This window comes from Lutra lutra, chromosome 4 (assembly GCF_902655055.1).
Source record: "Lutra lutra chromosome 4, mLutLut1.2, whole genome shotgun sequence".
Lineage (NCBI taxonomy): Eukaryota > Metazoa > Chordata > Mammalia > Carnivora > Mustelidae > Lutra > Lutra lutra.
The window spans coordinates 161810163-161836021 of NC_062281.1; the positions used below are offsets into that span (position 1 = coordinate 161810163).

The following is a 25859-nucleotide window of genomic DNA, read 5'->3' on the forward strand; positions in this document are numbered from 1 at the left end:
CTCAGGGTCATGGGCTCGAGCCCTGAATCAGGCTCCACGCTGAGTAGAGTCTGCTTGAGATTCTCTCTCCCTTTCCCTCTATCCCTCCTCCCACTTTGGCTGCGTGTGGCTCATTCTCTCAGTCTCTGTCTTTCAAATAAATAAATTAAATCTTTAAAAGAAAAAAACATTCCAGTCATACTACAGTGCCCAGTCATAATTGGGATTAAGGCCAGAGTGACAGAATGGGCCTAGACTCCACAAAGCCAAGCAAAGAAGGGACCAAACCAGAATTGTCTAGTCATTTATATTGCCCACCCTGGCCTAGAAGTAGCTCCCTGTCTTTGAAGTTCTTGGAAAATAGCCTTTTTTTTTTTTTTTTTTTTTTCTTTTTTCTTTAAAGAATCAGGATTACATCTGTGGTTAACAAATATGCCATAAAAAAAGCATTTTAGGGTCCAGTAAGTTTGGGAAATGCTGCCTCTCAAAATCACATGTGTTCACATTCACAAATACTATAAATATATAGTAAAGAAACCTATTGAAGTTTACTCACCTCAGCATGTCCCACACTTAGCTGAACTAGAGCTCTCTTTTTGAGAATTATTCCTGTTAATATCCCATGACACTTCTGGTTCCCGTCTGCTTTTTTCCTTCCAAGTGCCTAACCTCAGGAGGAGGTTGCATACCTCCCAGACACGTTAAGACGGGTAAGCTCTAGGAACTCGTGTTACCGCATAACATTTTATTCTTTGCTTTATGTGATCTTCAGGCTGAGTTTCCGTCTCCATACTTGTGCTGACTGATTTGTTCTTTCTTCCCATGTAGCCCAGTGCATGGAAAGCTAACAGAATGGAACACAAATCAGGATCCCTTTCCTCTAGCCGGGAGTCTGCTTTTTCCAGTCCGATCTCTGTCACCAAACCCGTAGTACTGGCTGGTGGCACAGTTTTAAGCTCTCCTAAAGAGGTGAGTGAAGATAAGGCCAAGCAGCCTTTTCTAAAATTGTCATTTCCCGTTCACTCAGGTACATGGTGTGACATGTAAAGCTCTAATTCCATTTCCTTTGTAGCTGTGTTTAGCTCAGTCATTTCTTTTTTCTTTTCTTTTTTTTTAAGATTTTATTTATTTATTTGACAGAGAGAGATCACAAGTAGGCAGAGAGGCAGGCAGAGAGAGAAGGGGAAGCAGGCTCCCCGCTGAGCAGAGAGCCTGATGTGGGGCTTGATCCCAGGACCCCAAGATCATGACCCAAGCCGAAGGCAGAGGCCTAACCCACTGAGCCACCTAGATGCCCCAAGTTCAGTCATTTTCTTTACTGGTGATTCCCATTTGCCTCTGAAGATGGGCTGTAGCAGAGTGGATTAGTTGCTCTGTGGTAGATTGGGGTCAGCCTGTGGTAGACTGGCATGAAAGATCAAAGAGGTGCTCTAGGAGCCATACAGTCTCCTGCAGGAGCCCTGCAAATCTGTGGGCATCTGGGTGGCTCAGATGGTTAAGCATGCACCCACCTTGGGCTCAGGCTGTGCTCCCAGGGTCCAGCCTCACATGGGGCTTCCTGCTCAGTGGGGAGCCTGCTTCTCCCTCTCCCTCTGCTCTTCCCTCCTGCTCGTTCTCTCTCTGTCTCTCTCAAATAAATAAAATCTTTAGGGGGGAAAAAAATGCAAAGCTGAAGTCTGTTTTTTAAATGAAAAGGAGAGTTTATTTTTGGTAAAAGAGTGATAATTAGGCTTCCAAATTCTAGAGATCAGTACCATGTAGAAGTGACCCAGAGAGTCACAGTTCTTGCTGTTTGCTGTCAGGAGCAATCTATTTGTGGTATTTGCCTAGAGTCCCTCCAGCACTACTCCTCCGATTGAGATCAGCTCCTCTCGCCTGACCAAGCTCACCCGCCGAACTACCGACAGGAAGAGTGAGTTCCTGAAGACTCTAAAGGACGACCGGAATGGAGACTTCTCAGAGAACAGAGACTGTGACAAGCTGGAGGATGTAAGAGCATAAGGTTTTTCTGGGGCAACATAAGGGTTTTCCTGTGTTGCATATGTACTTTTTTTTTTAAAGTCTGTAATTGGGGGTACCTGGGTGGCTCAGTTACTAAGCATCTGCCCTTGGCTCAGTGCATGATCCCAGGGTTCTGGGATCATGCCCCACATCGGGCTCCCTGCTTAGTGAGGAGTCTGCTTCTCCCTCTCCCACTCCCCCTGCTTGTGTTCCCTCTTGCTGTTTCTCTTTCTCTCTGTGTCAAATAAAATCTTCAAAAAAAAAATTTAAAAATGTCCCTCCTTAAAATGCTTTCTTAAAAGCCACACCCTGTAATTTCCAGGAGTCCCAACATTGGCCAGCTATCAAGTGGCAACTCCTAGCTACAAGGGACTCTAGAAAGGGGAACTTTCTAAAGCTGAGCCCAGTAGTTCTTGAGTCCAAATTGTGAAGAAGACGAGCACTGATACCGAATCCGTATCCAGTAGCACCTACCACCGTTGACAGCCTGAAGTTAGGCTCCTAAGCAGGTGGTGTGCTTGAGAAGCCCTAGGACGGTGAGCAAGGCCTCATTTTTGAAGGGGGACTACCTGTGTGCTGAAGTTCCCTGGAGAGCACGTCACTCAGTTCTGACTCTTTAATCTTGCAAATTGTGTATCTTGCTACAAAGGGTCATTGAACCAAGTGTGTCCTTTCCTTCTTTCAGTTGGAGGACAACAGCACACCTGAACCAAAGGAAAACGGAGAGGAAGGCTGTCATCAGAATGGTCTTACTCTCCCTACAGAGGAGGAAGGGGAGGTCCTCTCACACTCTCTGGAAGCAGAGCATCGGTAAGTGAAGATCAGATCACGGGGCATGCTGTGTATGGTCTGTAAGGAGCTTGAACATCCCTTAAGACGTCTCAGGTGGAGTCTGACCCTCAGAAGTGTTCTTGAGCACCATAACCTGCCCTCTCTTTATGCCCCAGCTTGCCTGTTGCCCACTGGGCATTCCTTTACGGGTTAGCTTTTTCACAACTTTCCTCCGGGAGGCTTTCACGTAGTGTAGTTTCAGATTCAGTTTATAACTCCATTTGGAGAGGGGAACCTATTTCCTAGGACTATTGTGCTGGCCCTTTGACCCTCCTAACCCACGTGAGCCTTTATCAGACCCCTTTAAAAGGCCTTGGGAGGGTCAACTGGGTGGTTCAGTGGTTAAGGATCTGCCTTCCGCTCAGGTTGTGATCCTAGAGTCCTGCAGTCAAGCCCAACGTCTGGCTCCCTGCTCAGCAGGAAGCCTGCTTCTCCTCCTCCCACCATCTCTGCTTGTGTTCCCGCTCTTGCTATGTGTCTCTCTCTCTGTCAAATAATTAAATAAAATCTTTTAAGAAATTTAAAAATAAGCCATGAGACTCCCATGGGTGGAGCTTGTTCTTTAAATGAGGGCCTTTAACACAGAGCCACCAGCTGTTTGGGCACCTGGGTGGCAGATGGGGCCTGCCATGTGTGGCAGTACCTTCCTGAAAGGAAGTTCCTGTCCTGAAGAACTTTAGAAGTCAGCAGGATCACAAGAGTATGAAGGAGACCACAGTGCCATGAAGTTGAAAGGGAAATTAGGTACATGTGGAGATGTGCTGATTTGCTTACAAGAGATAAAAGTGAGTTGTGTTTTAAGATTTATTTTAGAGAGAGAGAGAGAGAGAGAGTTGGGGGAGAACCAGAGGGAGGGGGAGAGAATCTCAAGCAGACACCCCACGGAGTGTGGACCCCATGCAGGCCTCGATCACATGATCCTGAGATCATGACCTGAGCCAAAATCAAGAGTTGGTCGCTCAACTGACTAAGTCATCCAGGTGCCCCCAAACCGAGATTTTGGGGCACCTGGTAGCTCATTTGGTTAAGCATCTGCCTTCAATTCAGGTCATGATGGCAGGGTCCTGGGAGTCCCCCATCTGGCTCCCTGCTGAGCAGGGAGTCTGCTTCTTCCTTCCCCTCTGCCTGCTATTCCCCTTGCTTGTGCTCACTCTCTGTCAAATGAATAAATCTTTAAAAAAAAAAAAAAAAAAGGTGAGATTTCTTCCTCTTGTTTTGTCAGAAAGAGCCCTTTACATTTTGGCTCTTATGTAGCCTTAATTTCTGCTGCTTTTATCTCCTCTCTGTAGCTCTTTTATCCTGTAAAGAGGAACTGTGGAGATCCCTCATTTAATTCAAATACCTAAGGAGCCATAATTAAAGCTTATCCTACCAGGGAGGGGTAGGGGTCCTGGAGTAGAGCTGTGTCAAGGCTCCACACTCAGCAAGGAGTCTGCTTGAGGATTCTCTCCCTCTCCTCCTCTCTTCCTGCTCTGTGTGCACACGCTCTCTTTCTCTCTGAAGTAAATATATTTAATTTTTAAAGAAACTTATCCCATTAGGAAGAAAAGAAAAATCCCAAGTGGAGTACGATTGCCCCAGGCAAGTAAGTTTTCTCTGGAAAGTTGTGGTCTTTCCACTTAACACCTAAAGGTCTCCTATTTTCTTTGCCTGACCTCCCTCTCCTAGGTTATTGAAAGCAATGGGATGGCAGGAATATCCTGAAAACGATGAGAATTGCCTCCCCCTCACAGAGGATGAGCTCAGAGAGTTCCACATGAAGACGGAACAGGTATGTCATAAACCTTTCCTGGAGACCTGTTAATGATTAGGAGAGAAAGGAACAGGGCAGTCATTGCCCTTACAGAGCCTCAGTTTAGTGTGAGAGCAGGACCTTGGAAAAGAAAACATAAAGTAAGTTGCCATAGTAGAAATACAGAGGAGCGAATCACTGCTTAGGCAACAGGGATTACTGGTAATGGATATAAAAACTAGGTCAGTAGTTAGCAGATTCCAGAAAGTAGTATGTTCTTTCATTCTGGCAGCTCTACCCCCTTATCAGAACCACAAGGCTGTGTCCCAGAGTAATGGGCGGAGCCCTGGGTCTCTAGGGAAGCAGAAGCAGGCCTGTCCACCCCACCCCCACCTCCAGCCCTGTGGTTTCCCTCTGATATTCTCTGGCCAGAGCCAAGAAACAACCTCTTTGAATTATCCAACAAATGGTTGGCTTCTTTCTCTGAAACACTGCCAGACCTTGAGATTTATAGCAATGAACAAGATAAATGGAGTTAAAAACTTCATGAGGCTTACATTCTGGTGGTATTTATATTTTCTTTACATTTTTACTTCTCCGATTTTTATTTAAAGCACAAATAACAATAGGATTAAGGCCTGTAAAGAGAAATTACAGCTGACATAAAGACTCTGCTACTCAAAACTATTCTCTCAATTGTTATCACCTGAGAACTTGTAGAAATAGAGAATCTGAAACCCTACCTACTGAATCAGAATCTGCATTCTTAAGAAAGATCTGTAAATGACTGATTTGCACTGTGAGTTTGAAAAGCACAGCTATAACAAATCTTGGGGTGGGGGGCACCTGGCTGGCTCAGTCATTATGCGTCTGCCTTCAGCTCAGGTCCTGGGACCCGAGCTTGCTTCTCCCTCTCCCACTCCCCCTGCTTATGTTCCCTCTCTCGCTGTGTCTCTCTCTGTCAAATAAATAAAGTCTTTTAAAAAAAAAAGAAAGAAAGAAAGAAAAGAAAAAAGAAATCCTGGCTCTCTCAGAAGGGCCCCTTCTACATTCTGCCTTGAATTCAGTACCGGCCTTTTTCAGGTCCCACTGCCAGTGTAGTTTTTGACGGTTTTCTTTTTTCTTTTCCTGCTAACCACAGCTGAGAAGAAATGGCTTTGGGAAGAACGGCTTTTTGCAGAGCCGTGGTTCCAGCCTGTTCTCCCCTTGGAGAAGCACTCGTAAAGCAGAGTTTGAGGATTCGGACACGGAAACCAGTAGCAGTGAAACATCAGATGACGATGCCTGGAAGTAGGCATATAAATGCTCACAAATCTGACCCAGTAAACTCAGCTTGTGTGTTTAGGGAGTATACAAAAGAAATCGTTCTTTTCCTTTTCTTATGTTGTTGAATACTTCATGCACAAGGGAAAATAATCATATCCCAAAGAGAGAGCAATTGGCTTGTTTAGCTTTTGTTGTTCTTCCCTGTTATCTGCTTAATAGAGAGAAGTTTGTGTGATGGGAAAGATTTTTTAAATACACACACACACAGACACAGTATCTATGGGGCGACGCACAAGTGGGAGCTGGCAGTGCAGAGAGGAGACGCCGGTCTGCAGCAACAGCTTCTACTACCAGCCCTTGGGGCACTCACCCCTGTGCTCAAGCAATCATTGTCAATGACAAAGTGACTATTGAAGTTATAATTGTATTAAATTAATGCTAATAATTTGGATATTTTATTTTATTTTTGGCTGCTCGGGTAACTTTAGCCCTTAACCAAGCATACATGGTTTTCTTTTTTCTTTCTTTTTTTTTTTTTCCTTTTTTTGGGTACAGCTGTAAAATATTTGGATATAGGAAATGTTGTGTTATTCTTGCAGCCTTGATATTCAGGGTGGATTGTAAAATATAAATTTTTGTGAGATTTCAAAGATTAAGATTATTTTGATAACATTATTTACAGATTTAAAAGATGTGGTTATCACAAGTCTGTTGAAGGGGAAAACTACTGCATAAAATAACTAACTTGGAATAAATATTTTGCATCAGTTTGGATTGTCTTGTGTAAGAAGTATATTTCCTTTAAAGTTAGATGAGTGGATTCTTTGAGGGAAATACTTCTAGAAGTCTGAGGGAAATCTGAAATTCAAACACCACTGTTTCTCCTTTTAGCGGATACTTTTTTGATGCAGAAAAACTTGTGCAATAAATTATCAGTAATAAAATCAGAAACCCAAGTTTCCTTCCTGAAACTGATTTTCATTTGCCTGGGTATTTACCAGTTTGCATATTTCAAGGAAGGTTCTGTGCCTCAGTTTTCCTGCTAAACAGGAACATGGGAAAGGGTTTGAGCAGTGACCAGTGGAAGAGGCACAGTTTTTCATTCAACATACACTTCCCAGCTCTCCCCGTACAGCCAGGCATTTTGCAAGGTTCTGGGGGTGCAGGGAATGCCCAGCCCAGTAGGGAAGAGAATAAACCATTATATTCAAAATGAAGTCGTAGGCCAAAATCTTACAGACAAGTAGAAGTTAAAGCAAGCACGCAGTGACACTGGCACTCTGGCCATCCCTACAGTGCATGGTCCCTGGTGGATATAGCGGTCTAGGATTGTCCTCTAGTGGGAGACAACCAGCAGAGTAACAGTCCTGACTGCATGTTAGAAAGAGAACTAACTTGTGTCTCCAGAAAGGATAGAGGCTAGAGGCAGAGAAACCAGCATGACATTGGCTAGATTCTAAAGGCTAGGAAGGCTAGGAAGGAACCCTGTCTGCCACACTGAATTACATAGTCTCTTCTGCTGGGGTTACAAGCAGTCCATGTAGAAATGGTGGTTGAGACAGAGCAATAAGAACTGTATCATATTTCATTGGATATATCTTTTGAAGCATTATGTACTAATAAGAAAACTTGCCGGGTCCCTGGGTGGCTCAGTTGGTTAAGCTTCCGACTTTTGATTTTGGCTCAGGTCATGATCTCAGGGTTGTGGGATCAAGCCTTAGTCCAGCTCCTTATGCAGCAAGGAGTCCGCTTTTCTCTCTCTCTCTCTCACGCTCTCTCATAAATAAATCTTTAAAAAAAAGAAAACTTGCCAGGTATGAGTCGGTCTCGATTTCAGTGTTAAAATGTTGGGGGGGGTACATCTTAGAATCAGTGAAATACTATAAAATGAATTAAGTTGCAAAAGTATTAAACTGGAAATAAGTTGGTTGAGATAAAGATACCCTGCCTGTTTGGGGTTGAGCTTTGCCACTTACTAGCTTTCACAGAACAAATTTCTAAAAATGTGCCCTTTTTCTTGCTTGGAATTAAGCTGGCTGAGATCACATGCTTTGAAACACTTGTAACCTGTTGCTGATCACACCTTGGCCTTCACATGGTGAGAGGGCTGCTACCCTAAGTCCCTGCCTTGTTTAGAAAAGGGAATTTGTTTCTCCCTTAAGGGAGAAACATGGGGCTCTGAGCTCAGAGCTCCTGCTGGTGATACATGTATTTGGGGAGGTGGCAGAGATTCGATCAGCACAAAAGTCCCCTGCCCTGTCTCGAATGAAGGGCTACCTTTCTATATCTGATTCTCTCATCTGATAGATTGTGTTCTCCCAGAACTTTCATTCCTTGGGCTGTGCTAATTATCTTCCCACTCCAGACAAAACCCCAAACAGGAATGGGGTGAGGGAAAAACTGTCAGCCTTGGTGTGATTTTTGGTTATGCAAAAGCTGTGGTTGCTTCCCAAGGGCCGCAGTACAAGGGAAGGCTTTTCAAGCCTAGGGGAAAGACAAGTTTCCTGACAAAGCCTAAAAGGGCAGAAGGCTTCCTCTCCCAGGTGTTCCCTAGAACGGAGAACACTTAACTTCGGTAATGTTCACTTGGGCAGAACAAGAATGAACAAAATGATATTTCCCTGCCAGAGACTGTTGAATAACCAGTGATGGGGAGGGGGAGTATGTGCGAGGGGCCCAGCTAGTCTGGGATGCAGCTGTTTGTTCCCTTTACATCAGCAGAGAAACCAAGATGTGGTCAAAGGACTTGCACATGCTCATGTAATGCAGTGGAGCGACTTTGTGACGCTTTCTCAAGCCAGGGGCTCCTCCCAAAGGTGATCAGCCTTTCCCCACCCCTGCTCTGGACCTGCCTAGACCTGTGGTTGCTGCCCAGGGAGCTAAGTCTCCTCCCCAAACATAAACTTAATCATGTAAACTCAGCAAACTTGGCCTTTCCTCCTGCTGCCTCTGGCTTTGTTTCATCCTTTTCTCCCTTTCCCCTGCTCTCTGTCCTGTCTCTTGCAGGTCTTGGCTGGCGTGTCAGGAAAGGAGGTCCCATCCCATGGCCTCCTATTCTGGGGAGCCAGGGCTCCTGTCCTGTGGGTCCTGTGACATGGTTTTCCGCTCCTGGACGCTGTTGGCCACCCACACTCAGCGTTTCTGCATTGGCCGTCTGACCCGAGAGGTAACACCCGGAGCCCACCTCTCTTAAAAGGGCTGCCTCCATGGCCACATGGGTGGGTATTCAAGCAACTCTGAGCCTCAGTTTTCTTCACCCCACGCCCTGTCCTGTCGCCAGGTAGTGCCACAAGAACACCAGGGCCTCCCAGACCAGGAGGCCAGCAAATTGGCTCTTAAGAAGCTAACAGAAGAGGTACTCCAGACTTTCCCCATTTGGAAATTCAGCATCCTCCCTAAATCTACAGATCACGCAGATCACGGGTCAGATTACCCCGAACACTGCGGCTGTACCTACAGGAAATGCGACCTTGGATAACAGAGGTCCCCAGGGGATTAGAAGGGCCCCGGAACCAGACCCAGGCGCAGACTCGAAGCACCCATGAAGCTGCTGGAAGCCCCAGCGAGCGGCTTCGGGCGCTGCAGGGGACTCACGCAAAGCAGGTGGCGAAGACGGAGTCACAGAGCCGGGCCCTGGAGAGACGCAGTGAGGGTGAGGGAAAGCGACGGGGGATAACGGGCCCTCCCTGCCCCAACCCCTTGGCTTTGAGTTTGTCCGACCCATTGCTACTCCGTCCCTTAACGCCTCAGAACTGAGCCAACGCCTCCAAGGTTTGGCCCAGACCCGGGGCGGAATATCACGCCTTTTCGGTCTGGAGCGGGAGCTTCGAGAACTCCGGGCAGAAGCCGGGCGAACGCGGGGAGCTCTAGAAGTGCTAGGGGCGCAAGTTCAGCAGCTACAACCGGAGGCCGGGTGAGACCCGGCGCGGGCGAATTCGAAGCTCAGCTGAACCCGCCGGGGGCCGGGGGAAGGGGCGGAGCCTGACCTGAGGCGGAGCCGCGGCGGGACGCGGGAGGCGTAGGCGCCCACGCAGCTGGACGGTCGCAGGCATTGGGTAGGGAAGGGGCGGAGCTTCCGGAGGCCGGGTCTCGGAATCAGCAACACCTCAGCGCGCGTGTACCCCTGCCCCAGGGCCCGGCTCAGCGCCCTGCGAGAGGCAGAACTCTGTTGTCCGGTGCTGCGGGCCAACCCAGGGACTTTGGCTGCCGAGATCGGGTGAGGTCCCGGACCAGGGTCGGCAAGGGCGAAGAGTTGATCAGTCCTGGAAAGACGCTGCTGCATTTTTGTCCCCTGCTCCCTCCCTAGGGCCCTGCGAGAGGCCTACGTTCGAGGCGGGGGCCGGAACCCCGGCGTTCTGGGCCAGATCTGTCAGTTGCAGGTGGAGGCATCAGCACTGGAGCTGCGGCGGTTGCGGACTCGCAGAGGTGAACAAGAGGGCCTCTCCCAAGCGGTGGTCTTAATTCTGGGAGGAGAAAAGGGCGGTTGAACTGGCGGGCGTGGCGGGGGGGGCGTTTTGGCATGGGGACCACCTGAAGGTGGAAAACCTGGGAGGTCTTTGTGGCAATGGCTAGAATGTTACCTGACAAGTCCGGCCTTGTCCATAGAGACCTAAAGCTGGAATTCTCAGAATTGCACAGCTGGTTACCAGAGGTTGGAGGTGGCAGGTCGGACTTTTTCATTGCAGGAAAGGAGGCAGGTGCCGCCCTGGGGGAGCTTCTAGTAGTGGAAACCGAAAACCGGCGCTTGGAGGCAGAAATCCTGGCCTTACAGATGCAGAGGGGTGCAGGCCCTGCGTCCTGGGGTCAGCGAGCCCCCTTGTCCTACCCTGTACCACAGCCAAAGGCTTGGGCCTCACTAGCTCGCCTAGCTCTCCCCAGCAGGCTGAGTGCAGAGGAAGGGGTTAGAGGGGCCGTGCATGGGGAATGAGGCGCGTTTGTGTCCTGTCCGTTCCTGCCCTCGTGCATCTCCAGGTGTCCGTGCATGTGGGTCCGGCTCTCAGGGAAAGTTTGTCTCAGGCCTGTTCTTGCCGCGTCCTGCTCAGAGATGCCCTACTCTTAACTCTGGTCCCAGGGCCTACGGAGCCTCGAAATTTGGTGAATCCCAGCCCATGCCTTAGAAGGAGGGAAGATCCCCCGCGCCTCCCGCCGCCGGTGGCTCCTCTGCTGCCGCCCCTTCCACACTCCACAGGCATCCTATTGAGTGGCACAGAAGAGGCCGTGAGGACCCAGGGGCTGGGGCCAGGGCCGCTCTGTTTTGTGTAGTTGGGGAAGCATGGGCACCAAGGAGGCTTTCCGCAAGTCAACTCTTCCCCCACCTACAGCTGCAGGTTCCTGGAACCATGACCAAGAACCTAGGTCTGGATCCATACTTCCTTCTGCCGGCCTCTGACGTTCTGGGCCCTGCACCCTATGACCCTGGGTGAGACCTGCTCCCTCCTTTGACATTCTCTGTGACTTGGTCATCACTGGGTCATCATCTGATTAAGCAGACCCACTAGGAAGAGCTAGGGTTGGGGAACTGATGGGGTGAAGGGCCAGGCTGAGGGGATAGGGTTCAGAGGAGTTGGGGGTTGTATAGATGGCAGCTGAAACCTGTGTTCTTCAGGGCTGGGCTGGTCATTTTCTATGACTTCCTTCGGGGCCTTGAGGCCTCTTGGATTTGGGTGCAACTAATGACTGGCTTGACCCGAGATGGACAGGACACAGGAGGAGCCACGGCATTGCCCCCAGCCCTTTGCTTGCCCCCACCTCCAGCTCCTGGGCCCGTGGGCAATTGTGCCATCCTTGCCAGCAGGCAGCCTGTACCCAGGTCAGTAGTTAGAGATTGATTGACTTTTGATGCTTTTTGTCACAATTGAATCTTTTCCCCCATCCTGCTGAGTTTCCCCATCTATATACAGGGCCACTGGCTGAGAGCTGTCCAAGGAAAGAATAGTTCTGGCTTCTGACATCTTGTGTTGGTTGTTCTAGGCTGCCACCTTCAGCATCAGTATCCCTGGTCTGTGAGCTACAGGCCTGGCAGGGGCTGGCATGGACTAGGGAACCACAGCCAAAGGCTTGGGCCTCACTAGTGCTATTTGACCGGGAGCAAAGGGTATTAAGTGGACGTTGGCGCCTTCCACTTCGGGCCCTTCCTCTGGACCCCAGCCTTAGCCTTGGGCAGCTGAATGGGATTCCCCAGGTAAGTGTGGAGGACAGGGACTGGATCTCCTCCCCTCCAGGTATAGACGCCGTACCATGTCATCTCTCTCCAGGTAGGTCAGGCTGAGCTCTTTCTGCGACTGGTTAATGCAAGAGACGCAGGTGTCCAGACACTGGCAGAGATCAATCCCGCAAGTGCCCAGGAGTACCAGTACCCACCTCCGGTGAGGGCTCACCTAGCACTAGGGATACCGCAGTGTGACTGGCGTGGTCAATTGCCAGCATGTTCCAAGCTATTTCTGTGAATTAACTCCTTTAACTATCATACATGTGTTAGGCAGACTATGTAAACAGATGAGGAAATCAGAGCTGCACAGTGAGGCTGACTTGGTTTACCTTAGGTAGTTAAGATATAAACCACTTGCTAAAGATACACTTCTCCCTGTTCCACAGATGTCCAGCTCACCTTCACTGGAAGCAAGCTTCCTTGCCCCAAAAGCTGGCTTTGTTGACCCCCCTCCTCCTGAAGAGCCCCCTCAGCAGCAGAGTCAAGGATAGATGGTTTGGGCCCTCATCACGGTTTTGACCGCCACCGCCGGCTTCCTGAGTCTAGGAGAATGTGGGTGGGCATGAGTAGCTTAAGAGGCTCAGAACTAGGACTTGTTGCCAGACCTGCAGCTTTACTACTCCACGTTCTCAGAGGGTCTAGAAGCAAACACCAGATACAAGCTCAAGATAGGAGATCCAACCATAGCTTTGCCACCTTCCACAAATACTTGGCCTTTATTAGTTTTCTCTTATAAAATGGATGTGAGGATTAAATGGATATTGGGTATTTTCAGTATTGCCTGGAATATGAATTCTTTAAAAGCTGGGGGCACTCTTAAATTTGTAAATGGAACATCATCAATTTCTTTATTGGGGGAGGGGGGCTAAAGCCCATCTTGTTGCCACACTTTGTTCAGGACATCTTCTGGGAAGCCTTTCCAGACTATAAAGGTCCCCACTGAACTAGGAGCTCCCATACCTTCCACAATTATAGAGGGTCACGTGTAAAATCTGGCTGAAATTTGATATTGGGTCCCAGTGCCAGAACCCAGTGCCAACCTTTTAATCAAAGGCCTAAAATCCTTAGGACTTTAGCATCTAGGGCTTCTATCTTCAGGAAGTTCAAAGCCAGAGGTCCTACAGCCATGAGTTACCATAACCAGCCCAGAAAAATTCCAACCATTTTCTCTGCTATCTATTTAGGAAACAATATATCAACTGGAAAATGGCCTGACATTGGCTATTCAAAACGGCAGATTCTGACCTACTACTGTCTACCTAGTGCAGCGAAGTAGCCCTCTGGGTGGTCAGAATTACCAAATCCCTTGAGGTCATGTAGGGCAGACACAGTTTGGAATTCAGACCCAAACAGTAACTTAACTAAGGGTCAAGGCTGAGGCAGCTCAGGCAGCACTTAGGGCACACTCTGTCCATCAGAGAGGTCCCTGTGGGATGGCTTTAGTGCAAGTGTCCTGAGCACCAGCACCCTGACTATGCAGCCAGAACGGGTGGGCATTTCTGCCTTTCAACCCCACATCCCACACTGAAATGCTTCAGGTAGTTCGGGATCCCACTGAAAGATCTTTAAACACAAGTCCAGACCAGGAGCATTTTTTAGCATCTTTATTTGAGAAGTCAAAACTGCAGATGGGTAACAATTTGGATTCAAGTTATAAGATATATTTCAGCCCTTCTGTACAGAAAGCAAAACTCCACCAGCCAGCCTCCCCACAAATTCTTCCAACCACATCCAAAGTGTCCAGTCTCTCTCTTAAGCCACTTTCAAACCAGAAAACTCAATTCTCTACAGTTAGCACACCAGTTTTCCTCAACAATCACTCCCCCCTCCTACCCCTCCTGCACAAGTTTTCTTCAGAGTTCTTTTTCCAGAATTACTGACCCTCAACTGGAAACTAGGTGGGAACAGTTATCACTTAAGGCCTGGCTCAGGCAGTTATCAGCTCATGAAGTCCACCAAATGGTATCAGCACGAAACAGCAAGATCTTTACCAAGTCTTGTTTCTGTAGCCCCCATCAAGAGACAGCACCACTGAAGGCTTGCAAGACGGTGGAGTTCAGTATTTAAAATGGGAAAAATGTAGCACCACTAGAAAACAAAGGGCCGATGGCTGTGCATGATTTGATCACCTCCATATTAGATAGGAGCTTGGATGGGAACTCCCAACAGAGATCAGTACAGAAAGGGGCAGGGTGAGTACCTTTGACCCAGAATGCTCCAAGGCACAGAGTCAGCCAGTATTTAAGAAAAAAATCATCAAAGCCTCAACCTTTGCTTACAATCTTTATTGAAGTTATACAAAAAGAATCCCCCCAAAGTGAAAAAATACATTATATACAAAAACTTTCCCTCAGGAGGAGGGCTCTGCGCCCTCTCTTTAACATGCAGTGCTTTCAACTGTAGCTCCGGCCTCCACTGTCCCCTCCACTGCTGCCCGGCTTTCAGCCTGATTCTCAGCCTGGAAGATAAATAGGGAGCCTGGGCATAAATGAGCCTTGTTTCAGCCCTTCTGTCTTATACAATCGAGTAGGCAGAGAAAGTGAACAGGTCTCCTAAAGCCTGCCTTGCTCCCTACACTCCTAATAGGATGATTACCACAAAATGTAAGGCCATTTCCGAAAGTCTAACAGGGCTGACAGAACCAATGTTCACACATCACTTGGAAAGGGAGCAAGCAGAAATAACCCAACGGTCTTCCCAATTAAGTGCCTTCTCATACATTCGTTAGAGCAGGACCTGTGGTATGTATATAGCTTCCATTCGTCAGTGAGAAATCCCACATTCCAAAACCAGTTTCCTGCACACTGTTTCTATGAGGGTTGCATTCAAGTAATCCAAACAGGCTCAAGGTGAGGAACATGCACTTAGGATGACTAGTTTCCCAGGCCCTGAGAACAAGGGGAAATAATAAGCCAAGAGTCCAAGCCCGCTTAACTGCCCACCTCCTCCTCCATGTTTTCTGAAACTTCATTTCCACTGGAGACGGCATCCCCACTGCCTCCATTCACCTCCAGCTCTTGTTTGGCTTTCTTTGCATCATCTTTTCGGGGACTCTCTTCCTCTGGTTTCCTCTGAAGATAGAAATTGGGAAGGCTTCACAAATGTGCCGAGTTTTTTCAAAGTACTGCAAAACTTTAAAAGCCCTTCACTCCTCTCCTCCCCCTCTGCTGCCACATGGTGCAAAGATCCCGACATCAGGATCCATGCCTCTCAAGGTCTCGCCTATGGCCACAGGAAGTAGACGCCAACCTGTGCTCGGTACAATAAATTGGTCAGCCACAACATACCAGTCTAGCCTCTCTAGGGGAAGGGCAAGGAGTAGATCTGAATAGTAACCAAACCCCAAGTTTGTGAATAAGGAAACAGTCTCCCGCAAGAGGAAAAAAAGACTGTAATTATAGGCAGAAGATGGGATGCCACAAGAGTTTAAGTATCAGCAGGTCTGCTGCTGAACAACTACTATCAAGGAAAACCTGCCAGCTTCCCAAGAAGAGCTGATCTAAGCAATTCTCAGAAGCTTTCCTGACAGTCCTGGGCCAAAAGAGGCCTGGAAAACAGAAAACATACTCAAGTGAAAACTACCTTCATTCAAATCCTCACTAACTTTGCCAAATGAAATGTCTTATTCACCAAATATTAAGGAATGTATACCTGGTGTGTCATTTGAGGGAAAACAAAACAACAACAAAACAACAAAAAGCAAACTGGAAAGAAAATAGAAATGACCACATGTAGATTTACCTTCTTTCTGACAAGGTGGGAGATATCAGTCACACAATTTGATGAGGAAGCACCATCTGCTGGTTTTCTACTGGCAACCTTGACAAAAAGGACTCTGTTAGCAATGTATGACTACGCAGGACACACACAGGCCTAATACTAAGTGACAAAAATCTCTTGAATACTCACCATGGAGACTGAAGTGCCTCCTCCACTAGGAGTGAAACCTGAAGTAGAGCTCTCCACCTGTGCGGGAGGTGACAGACCCAAGTGGGTCCCAAGACAGAACCCACCAGGTCACCTACATACCTACAACAGCTGCCTACCATCCAAACAACTGACCAAGACCTCAAATACTAGTGGGCCTCCACATACCAGCAGTATCATCCACCCCCTCTACCTGCACCTGCCACCCCCAAACCGGGGGCTTAGGCACAGTGTAAATATGAAATTAACCCATCCATATCTTATCACCTGTGGCGTAGAAAGCTCCCTGACATTCCAGCAGCCACTCAGTATTTTGCTATCTATACAGAGGAGTTCTCAGAGATGATAGTAATAGCTTACATTTGTTAAGCAAATACCATTTGTACTGTCAGAAGTATTTTAACATACAGATACTATCCCCGTTTTATAGATGAGTCAACTAAGGCAAAGAAACATTAAGGAACACGCCCATGGTCGCAATAACAAGTAGCAGATACAGAACTTAAAACCAGTCTGGCTCCAGAGTGTATTCTCTTAAGCATTATACTACTGGATAGGTAAACTAGATAAATTCTCACATTCCTTCTAACCACCAACTCCCTGGAAACCATATCATGGTTCCTAGACTAATAGAACATGATACCATGATGCCTTCCAACAGTATCGAACATGCTATTATCAAAACTTTAAAAGGAAACCAAACCAACCAGAGTTGCTTTCAGAGCCAATTCAGCCACATTCCCACTACGCTGGGACTCCTTTGCATCTTCTATCTTCTCTCTAATTTCAGGTAGCAGTTCCTTCAGCTCCTCAATCTCCTTCTCATATTCAGTAGATGATCCTTCAGCCTCCTTCATCTGCTCACTTAGTACAGCTACAAAGAACAGGCTGAAGTGATCAGTAACAGTTACCACCAAAGGATCCATTTTGTTCTAATACTGTCGAACTGGAGCCAGTCGAGCTTATCGTCAAGTAGCTGATGCTCACTCACCCATTCTTTTCTCAATGACTTCAATAGATTTGCTGAACTGTGCCACTGCCTCGTCATACTGAGAGTTGTACCCATAGGCCAAGCCCAGCTGGTAGTGGGTCTCTGCAAGGAGCCGATCGTGGGCTTCCAGGTACTGCTCCTGCAGGTTTAAGCAAGCCTGGAACTCCTCCACAGCTTGGACATAATTCTCTAATGAAGGGAAAAAGAATAGCAAGCAAATGGACAGCACTTAATATATAATACTTCTAAATTCTAGACCATTCCATAGGAATGCTCTATTTTGTTTTTATTTTGTAAAGATTTTATTTGACAGAGACATACCAAGAGAGCGAACACAAGCAAGGGAAGCAGGAGAGGGAGAAGCAGGCTTCCTGCCTAGCAGGGAGCCGGATGTGGGGCTCGATCCCAGGACTCTGGTACCATGACTTGAGCCAAAGGCAGCCGCTTAATGACTAAGCCGCCGAGGCACCCCTGCTCTCGTTTTAAATTACATTTTCTTTGTAGCATATGCAGGATGCTGGACTATACAAGTACCTAACAGCGGGGCGGGGCGGGGCGGGGGTGGGGTGGGGTGGGGTGTGGAGCGGAGGGTGGGGAATCCCTACTGAAGAAATTTCAGAAGAAATTCTTCACTATTGTAGGAACTATAGGAACCCAAACCCACTCTCCTTTTAAAGCCAACTGCCAGGGGTGCTGGGGTGGCTCAGTCAGTTAAGCATCTGCCTTCAGCTCAGGTCATGATCTCATAGTCCCGGGATAGAGCTCCACATCAGACTCCTTGCTCAGCAGGGAGCCTGCTTCTCCCTCTCCCTCAGCCCCTCCCCCTACTCGTGCTTTATAATAAAGTTAATTTAAAATAATAATTATTTATCTAATAAATTTTTTTTACTTTTTAAGATTTATTTATTTGACAGACAGTGGGCAGAGAGGTAGGCAGAGAGAGAGGAAGGGAAGTAGACGCCCCGCTGATCTGAGAGATCATGACCTGAGCAGAAGGCAGAGGCTTAACCCACTGAGCCACCAGGCACCCCAATAAATCTTTTTTTAAAGCCAACTGCCCACCACTGAAAATTGATCAAGCGGAATTTTAAGGAATAGAGGAAGAACTGGGGGGGAGGGACACACATTAAAGGAAAGAGTAGAATGGAAAATGTTATTACCAGATTCAACACTAACTTCTCCAAGTTTAAGATGGGCCTGTGCAGCATAAAGCTGAGCTTCCTTTGTTTCTTGCCTGAAAGAAGGAAAAGATGATCAGAAACCTTAATAGCGTTTGTCCAAACCTAACCGATACTCTACTTCCAAGCTCCAAACTCCCAACCTGAGCCTAGAAACATCAAAAAGTGTTACCTTTTAAAAATTATCTTTGCTAAATCCAACATATCCCAGGCAAGCTCTAGATTCCCGATCTCCTCCTCTTCATTTTCTTGAGGAGACTAAAAAGTATATCCAAATCATTGGTATTAGGCAGAAGTATAAGATAGGCACATCTTCAGATCACAAATCTAAATGTATAATATAACACAGCTTAAAAAAAAAAAAAAAAAACCACATGATATATGACTTAAAATTTGGACTTCCTCCCTAAAATCTACAGAATGGGTCCCTATAATCCTTCTATCCCAAGTCATCACCTTATGTCAGTGATAGAAATCTAACAGTGACATGGTGGGTCCCATTCTAACATCCTTGGATTAAATGGATCTGTGTACTCTAGGCACGAATAGGGAGTCCCCAGTGCCTAACCAAGAAATGACTATGATAATCATGCCTACCCTAGTAAGCTACAGTCCTACACTAAGAAAGCAGATGATGATACTGAACAATTAATAATTTACCTTATTTTCAAGAAGTGATTCATTTGGTGTTTCTTCAGCCTTGTCATTTTCTTTATCCTCCTCTTCTGAGCCTTCAGTTTCTGCAAGCAAAAATTCCTCAGTACTGAGAATACTAAGGATATCTTCCTTCTAACTAGTCAAAGATCCCAATAAATGCCTGTCAACCTATATTCTGAGGTAGAACAGGCCAGATGCCGTCAGTTAATATTTGAGCTGAATATAAATATTAAGCCAATAATTACAGTCTATTTCAAGTGTAACCTAGAATTAGATTGTATAATCTTACAGTGTGTCTGTGGTTTACACCTTCAGTGATCGGAAGGCCGTTTCTCTTCTAAGAAAAGTCAATCTGGATCATTCAGATCAAGACCGATTAGCTACTGTAGTATTTTATTTGCTAGAAGCTCCAATCTACTTAGCCAGAAGCAGTTGGAGAACTCTGTTCCTGGTGTCTTTAAGCAGCCATTTGTTATATAACACTAACACGCTGAGAAAGTACAAAAAGTTAAATTATCCCAGTCCATTCAGAGCAAGAATGCTCAAGAGACTAGCTTTCCCACAACACAGCTGTGGAAAGAAAAGCGTAGTCCTTACCAACTCTCACCAATGAGCATGCCACAGACTCCAGCCAGCTCTAGCATGTACAGAATTGAGTGAGCAGTACCATGACCAATTGTTTTACTCCAGTGTAATGTTAAAACCTGCAGCCATATTGACACTCTATTTCACCATACTGACATACGTTCACAAGTCAACTGCCATTAAGGACAGGCTGCTAATAAACAGCTCTATGCACCAGTTAAAAGTTCAGAATGTCATGTAATTAAAAATGGGCTTTTGGGGGCACGTAACAATTCTTGAATTGGGTATACTGTGGCTACCTCTGCCATCTTTCATTAAACATTTTTAACACAAGCAAAAGAGCTCAAATACTGTCTCCTGACAAGCTATTATGGGAACATAAATATGCAATTAGGCCTCAGAGCCATTAAGTCAGTCTAAACTTTTATATTCAGCAATACTGCTTTAGAATGGGCATAGGCACAGAAAATTCCTAAACATTATAAAATGAGTAAGACAATCTAAAGTCCTATAAGAAGGGTGCCTGGCTGGCTTGGTTGGTGGAGCACGCAATTCTTCATTTCAGTGTTGTAAGTTCTAGCCCCAAGCTGCGTGTAGACATTACTTTAAAAAAAAAAAAAAAAATCCTCTAAGAATCAGTTACAAGTTAATTGACCTCTATAGCAAACGGTTTTTATCAAATGACTCACTTTTCCCCTGTTAACCATGTAATTTAGTGCTTCTGAAATAAATACCCACCATCATACACCAGTATCTCTCTGTACCCAAATTTCCGAGTTATCTATATACTTAGTACTCTGTCAGACTAGATGGGTGGTATTATTAACTTTGACAATGAGGCCCATTCTCAAGAATTCTCAAGAGAGGTGAATCTATGAAACATTTTACCTTCCTGATTGTAGGAAAAATTGACAAAACATGTATTGTTATTCTGTATTCTTAAATTATCTGGTATCTGTTCCTACGCATACCAGAATGCCAGGTGACATCTAATTTGCCATAAAACCTGTTTTATTAAATCAAATTTTTAAATTAAAATTCTTATGATAATCTGAGGAAAATACTGGTTTCCCTTGAGAAATCTATACTACCTTCATGAAAGGGTGAAGAAAAAGTGAAGTTAACGAGGAAGCCATTACTTTAAAAAACACTTTCCAACCTAGTAACCTATACCCAGGTATTAATGGGAATGCCCTGATATCCTGCGTGCAGTGATCTGTTAAAATATTTTCCAAGCTTCTTTGAAAATGGTATCTTCTTTGTATCATGCCTATTACCATCCCTTGGAAAAAGGGAAACAGTTTTATATCATTTCTCTGATTTGTTGCCGATTCAAAAGTTAAGGGCATAGAATAGCACAAAAGAAAAACTCCTCCTAAAGACAAAGACAATCTCTGCTGATTCTCTGGGTATTCTAGCACTTAACAGGGTTAAGTCAGGTAAACACTACAGATTGACCAGTATAGTCTGTCTAAGCATGGCCAAGCTCTGTGCCTACAATTTTTAAAAACTCTGTTCACTTACCGATCAGACCACTTATCTTTATTAGGGATATGGACGGCCTGAGAGGTGGTAGGAAATGGGATTTTAAGAGAAAACCTCTGGGGTGCCTGACTGGCTGAGTCAGTAGAGCATGTGACTCTTTTTATTTATTTATTTGACAAAGAGATCACAAGTAGTCAGAGAGGCAGGCAGAGAGAGGAGGAAGCAGGCTCCCCGCCAACCAGAGAGCCCAATGTGAGGCTTGATCCTAGGACCCTGAGATCATGACCTGAGCTGAAGGCAAGAGGCTTAACCCAGACTGAGCCACCCAGGCATCCCGAACATGTGACTCTTGATCTCGGGATTGTGGGTTTGAGCCCCACATTGGGTGTAGAGTTCTTAAAAATAAAATTTAGGCGTGCCTGGATGGCTCGGTCGGTAAGCGTCTACTTTCAGCTCAGGTCATGACCCCGGGCTCCTGGGATCAAGCCTGCTCAACAGGAAGCCTACATCTCCCTCTCCCCCTGCTTACATTCCCTCTCTCACTGTCAAATAAAATCTTTTTTAAAAAATAAGATTTTTTTAAAAAGGAGAGAGAGAGAGAGAAAACCAAATGTAAGACTTTTGCAGGCTAATGCTGCCACATATAGAGGAATAGAGCACAGAGAGTCAAAGTTTAGGCCTTAGAGCCAGAAGGTTTGGGTTACCTCAGCCCTCTCCTTATTGGCAAATTATTTACGGTCTTTCTGCCATTTCTTCGTTTGTAAAATATGGAAAACTGTACCTTCTTTGTGAGTAGCATGGTAACCAGGGCACATACTAAAAAAAATGCAACTGATGATCCCTGGGCTTTTTTTTTTTTTAAGATTTTATTTATTTGAGAGAGAGAGAGAGACCATGAGAGGGGAGAGGTCAGAGGGAGAAGCAGACTACCCGAGCAGGGAGCCCGATGTGGGACTCGATCCTGGGACTCCAGAATCATGACCTGAGCCGAAGGCAGTTGCCCAACCAACTGAGCCACCCAAGTGCCCCACCACTAGGCTTTTATAAGTACTTTTTTTTTTCCTCTCTCAAATAAATAAATAAGTCTCTAAATAAATAAGTCAGTCAGTCAATCAATCAGTAGTGACCAGAAAGTTACTGATAAGAGGTGGGTTAAGGGAGGAGATATAAAGTCACCTTCCTCACTGTGAGGTAGGCTTGGGAAGAACTTACATTCATATCAGATCTAGGGTCTGAGTCTAGTACTATGACTTACGGTGTTTGACCCTGAACAAGTAACATAACCCCCTAAGCCTCTATTTCCTCATGGCTGTAAGTGGAATAATACTACCTACTACATAGTATTTTGGAATAAAAAATAATGTACGTGGGAGAGCTATAACAATGCTGCTTATGATCCAATTGAATAGTTTTTGAACTGGAGAACTAGGACCTCTCTACTGTAGCTTATTATTCAAAGTCTAACTTTTAAGAGCCAGCAGAACTTTTTATCTTTAATCACTATCATTAAAGATTAAGACATGGCAGTTTTTTAAAAATTAAAGAATTCAGTTCTGTGCTTTTTCCATAAAGAACTCCTAAAACCCAACAAGCAGCCCAATGGTGCTACCATTTAGCCAATTCACTTCTGGTTACCATGCCTGTGCTGGCTGGAGTGCAACGACATGCACATAGGTAGAATGTAGAATGTAGTTTACCAGAATGAGCTGCAAATACTGATAGTGGGTCTTTGAAAATCTAAAACTAAACAGAACCCTTAGTCTGTCAATTACACGAAGTGGTAACCATTAACTGGAATATACCTGTGGTTATTAATACCAACATTAGATGAGCCTTACAGACAGCAGAATCCTCAAATTACAGTACAACTCAAGTCAGACGTGCCAATTATGTAATTGCTAATTAGAGGCTTATACATCTTGATGGAATTGAACCAAAATTAGACCAATAATACTATGCAAAGCATCCACACTTTATAATGTTCTAAGTAACAAAAACTTCAGTTTAGCAGCCAAAGCGAGCATGAAATGGGGGGAAAGCAGCAAGAGGGCTAATAGTTAAGATTTTTTGTTATCTTTTGGAGGGGGCTAATTTAAAACTAATGTAAATAAGCCTCGAAACACTTCCTGAAGACTGAAAGTAGAAGAGGGTCACCAGACTTCTTTCACTATGTTTAATGGCCTTCATTTAAATGGCATGCCTGCTTAAGTGTACCAATTCACTGGATTCTACTGCTCTGATCCTGCTTCCTAAAGCAGAGAAGAGGAACCATGTGAACAGTAAATTAAATAATCCAGAGGCATGCAAGTGAACATCCATTCAGCATTCTCTGCCAGCCTGGCCCCCGTTTCCCTACCTACCCCACCAGCCCCCATCCACCTCGACTGGCTAGTACGGTACGAGTTACTGATAGCTAGCCAAGTCTCAGAAACCAGAGAAGCCCTATTTTGCAGTTAGTAAAAAGCGTTAGTTTATAAGCCAGCTGAAGACTTGCTTTTGATTTAACTTGCTCAACTTATCACAATCTTCTTAAACTTTCCCCATTTTCATTTAGCCCTTTCCTAATCCAAAGGCAGACGGAAAATCCTGAATGGAAGGCTGACCTTTACCCATGATTAGTGAGTCAAATCCAGAAATGTACGCCACCCACTGCAGCTCTTGCATATCCCGGTTACCTTCACCCTCTTTCATCTGTTCTTCTCTGTCTTGTGTTTCTTCATTAGCAGCTATCTTAACTTTGTCTTCAGGGGACTTCTCAGTAGCCCCCGGGGCTACCTTGGTCTCAACCCCATCTCCAGCTGCCTCAGACTCTTCTATGGGCAGCTTAGTCTCCTCCTGGCTAGGAACCAACTCTGCCCTGACCTTCTCCTCTAGTCCCGAGCTATCTTTTCTTTCTGTCAGTCCTTCTGCATTAGTCTGTTGTTCAACAGGAGTCTCACCTCCCGCAGCTGACAGTCCATTGACTGAACCATCCTCAGGGAGAACTGTGGCCTCCTGCCCAGGCTTCTCAGAGACTTCGGACCCAGCTTCTGCAGCCTCTACTGTCACCTCTGGTGAGTCTCCAGCAGGAGGCACTTCTTGCCCTACCAGCTGATCAAGCACACCCTTTCCTGGCTCATTTTCAGAGGCAGCTACCTGCTCCTTTGGCTCTTCCCCACCCACATCCACTGGCTTAACTGCTGAGTCTATCGGCTCTGCTTCTGCCTCCACTGCAGTACCCTGCTTTTCGAGAGTCGTAACAGGCTGCTCTCCTGAGGCTTCTTTTGGCTTCTCCTCTATGCTCACAATTACTTCTCCCTGCTTCTCCTGACCTCCTTTTTCTCTGGATTCTTCTTGGATGTCAGTTCCACAAACTGATTTTCCTTCCCCAGCATCTGGTACTTCCTGCTCTGGCTTCCCAGAAGTGACCTTGACTTCATTCAGTCCTTCTGGTGCTGCTATTTCTTTTGCCTCAGTGGTTTCAGTTAACTGATCTGGAGTGGATTCAACTTTTTCCTGTAGTTCCTCTGCAGGCTCACTTATATCCATGTCTTCTCTTCCACCCTTCTCCATTTCAGTCTCCTGCTCTTTATCAATTTCAGGCTTTACCAGAGACTGGTCTTCTGGTTTTTTTGCTTCTTCTTTTTCTCCCATGGCGTCATAAACCTGTTCTCTCAACTCTTCCCTTGCTTCCTCTACATGGTTAAAGAACATGAAGCATAAACATGTCTTCGAATTTAGTGATTAAGGCATAAATGGAAACTAAAAATACATTCCCTTTAAACCCTCAAACAGCCTGGCTTAAATTTTAGCAGATGGCCTAAAAATTATCTGCCCCCTTGAGAAAAAGCAAAGGGGAAAGTCCCAGATAGCAGAGCAACTTACAGCAAAAGAAACCCAAGCTCCTTAAATGAGATACTGTTTTACTTGAGCATTCTGATTATCAGTTAGGTTAAGAGATGCCAAGCTTTATGCTCGCCTCTAAACGTTATAAACCTCCATCTAATATGTAAAACTAACAGCCAAACTCCATTTAGAATTTAACATTTAATTTTCTTAGATACAAAAAATGTAAAAAGACTCCAAAAGCACTGCTGTTCAAATAACTGAGCTGCAGACTTTTAAAAATTTGCATCTAAAATTATTTAAGGTTGTTATGTATTTAAAATATCAATTCAAATAACCACATTTATTGGGGAAATTAACTTTTCCTTTTATAAAACCCTGCTGTCAGTTTCAGTAATTGGCTGTCTCCACTGTAGTCTCCACCAGATGCAGGTATCACCCCAGGCAACTTAGGAGAGACCATCCAGGACAGGGAGAGCCCTAGTCCCATCAACTGTACACAAGAAATATACGTCGCATCTCCTGAACATCACATGCAACTCCACATACCATCTATGTTATCATTATTTTCTACCAGAGATTCGTCTTCTGTTTTTTCTCCTTCCTCCTCTTCCACATGCACACCTTCCAGGGCATTTCCCAACACACCATTCTCCATTCTAGAAGAACAAAAGGAGAAAGCACTAAAGGTACGATGGTTAGAACCTAACAGGTTTTCTAAGACAGAAATTATAAAAGAAACAGAAAAGCAATCAAGTGCAGAGAACACAAACTTTATTCATGGAAGAAAGGCAGTGATCAAAACTAATATAAATTAAGGCAGTAAAAGCACTGCAAGAAAGAAAAAAGCATACCCTTCATCCCACCACCTAAAAAGCACCAATGACTCGACAAAAGAACAAGATCAATATGTATTTGCTTTACCACAGGGCCAAAATATTTCCCAAACTTCGCATCTACCCATATTTCTTTAGTTGGCTTTAAAACATTCTGGCAAGACTTGTGACAAATCAGGATGACCTACAAAATTAGAAAACTTACCAGAACTGAGATTAAATGTACCAATTAACATTTGCTAGTTTGTATACCCTTAATAAATTTTATTCTAGTTAATAAACTCCAGTGGAAAATATGCAACTTTCTAATACGTAGGTCTACTGGTTTTTATTTATGACACATTTTCATATATTAGTG

General features: G+C 45.4%; 3 protein-coding genes across 7 annotated transcripts in view; 2 read left to right on the forward strand and 1 right to left on the reverse strand.

Annotated features, from left to right (window-relative positions):
• GPBP1L1 (GC-rich promoter binding protein 1 like 1) overlaps positions 1 to 6578 on the forward strand; it is a 61143-nt gene extending 54565 nt beyond the window's left edge. For all 3 annotated transcript variants that reach the window (XM_047726012.1, XM_047726013.1, XM_047726011.1), the window contains exons 8-12: positions 808 to 948; positions 1810 to 1968; positions 2666 to 2790; positions 4480 to 4582; positions 5685 to 6578. In XM_047726012.1, the coding sequence (XP_047581968.1) occupies positions 808 to 948; positions 1810 to 1968; positions 2666 to 2790; positions 4480 to 4582; positions 5685 to 5837 (681 nt within the window). In that variant the 3' untranslated portion in view covers positions 5838 to 6578. The remainder of the gene's footprint in view (positions 1 to 807; positions 949 to 1809; positions 1969 to 2665; positions 2791 to 4479; positions 4583 to 5684) is intronic.
• A 2148-nt stretch (positions 6579 to 8726) lies between these two features.
• On the forward strand, positions 8727 to 12648 carry CCDC17 (coiled-coil domain containing 17). The gene is made up of 13 exons (XM_047726014.1): positions 8727 to 8975; positions 9057 to 9164; positions 9269 to 9461; positions 9560 to 9722; positions 9942 to 10025; positions 10116 to 10234; positions 10495 to 10611; positions 10881 to 11026; positions 11131 to 11228; positions 11415 to 11618; positions 11780 to 11990; positions 12064 to 12174; positions 12404 to 12648. Exons 1-13 carry the CDS (start codon positions 8853 to 8855, stop codon positions 12506 to 12508), a joined length of 1782 nt encoding a protein of 593 aa, XP_047581970.1. The 5' UTR covers positions 8727 to 8852; the 3' UTR covers positions 12509 to 12648.
• A 1639-nt stretch (positions 12649 to 14287) lies between these two features.
• The window catches only part of NASP (nuclear autoantigenic sperm protein), a 35530-nt gene continuing 23958 nt past the window's right edge, over positions 14288 to 25859 (reverse strand). For 2 of the 3 annotated variants that reach the window (XM_047726003.1, XM_047726004.1), the window contains exons 6-16: positions 25215 to 25324; positions 23516 to 24514; positions 18774 to 18853; positions 18286 to 18371; positions 18096 to 18169; positions 16936 to 17124; positions 16652 to 16818; positions 15927 to 15983; positions 15759 to 15836; positions 14960 to 15088; positions 14288 to 14475 (exon numbers count right to left, since the gene is read on the reverse strand). In XM_047726003.1, coding sequence (XP_047581959.1) covers positions 14395 to 14475; positions 14960 to 15088; positions 15759 to 15836; positions 15927 to 15983; positions 16652 to 16818; positions 16936 to 17124; positions 18096 to 18169; positions 18286 to 18371; positions 18774 to 18853; positions 23516 to 24514; positions 25215 to 25324 — 2050 coding nt within the window. In that variant the 3' untranslated portion in view covers positions 14288 to 14394. The remainder of the gene's footprint in view (positions 14476 to 14959; positions 15089 to 15758; positions 15837 to 15926; positions 15984 to 16651; positions 16819 to 16935; positions 17125 to 18095; positions 18170 to 18285; positions 18372 to 18773; positions 18854 to 23515; positions 24515 to 25214; positions 25325 to 25859) is intronic. The other variant, XM_047726005.1, reaches the window with a different exon arrangement.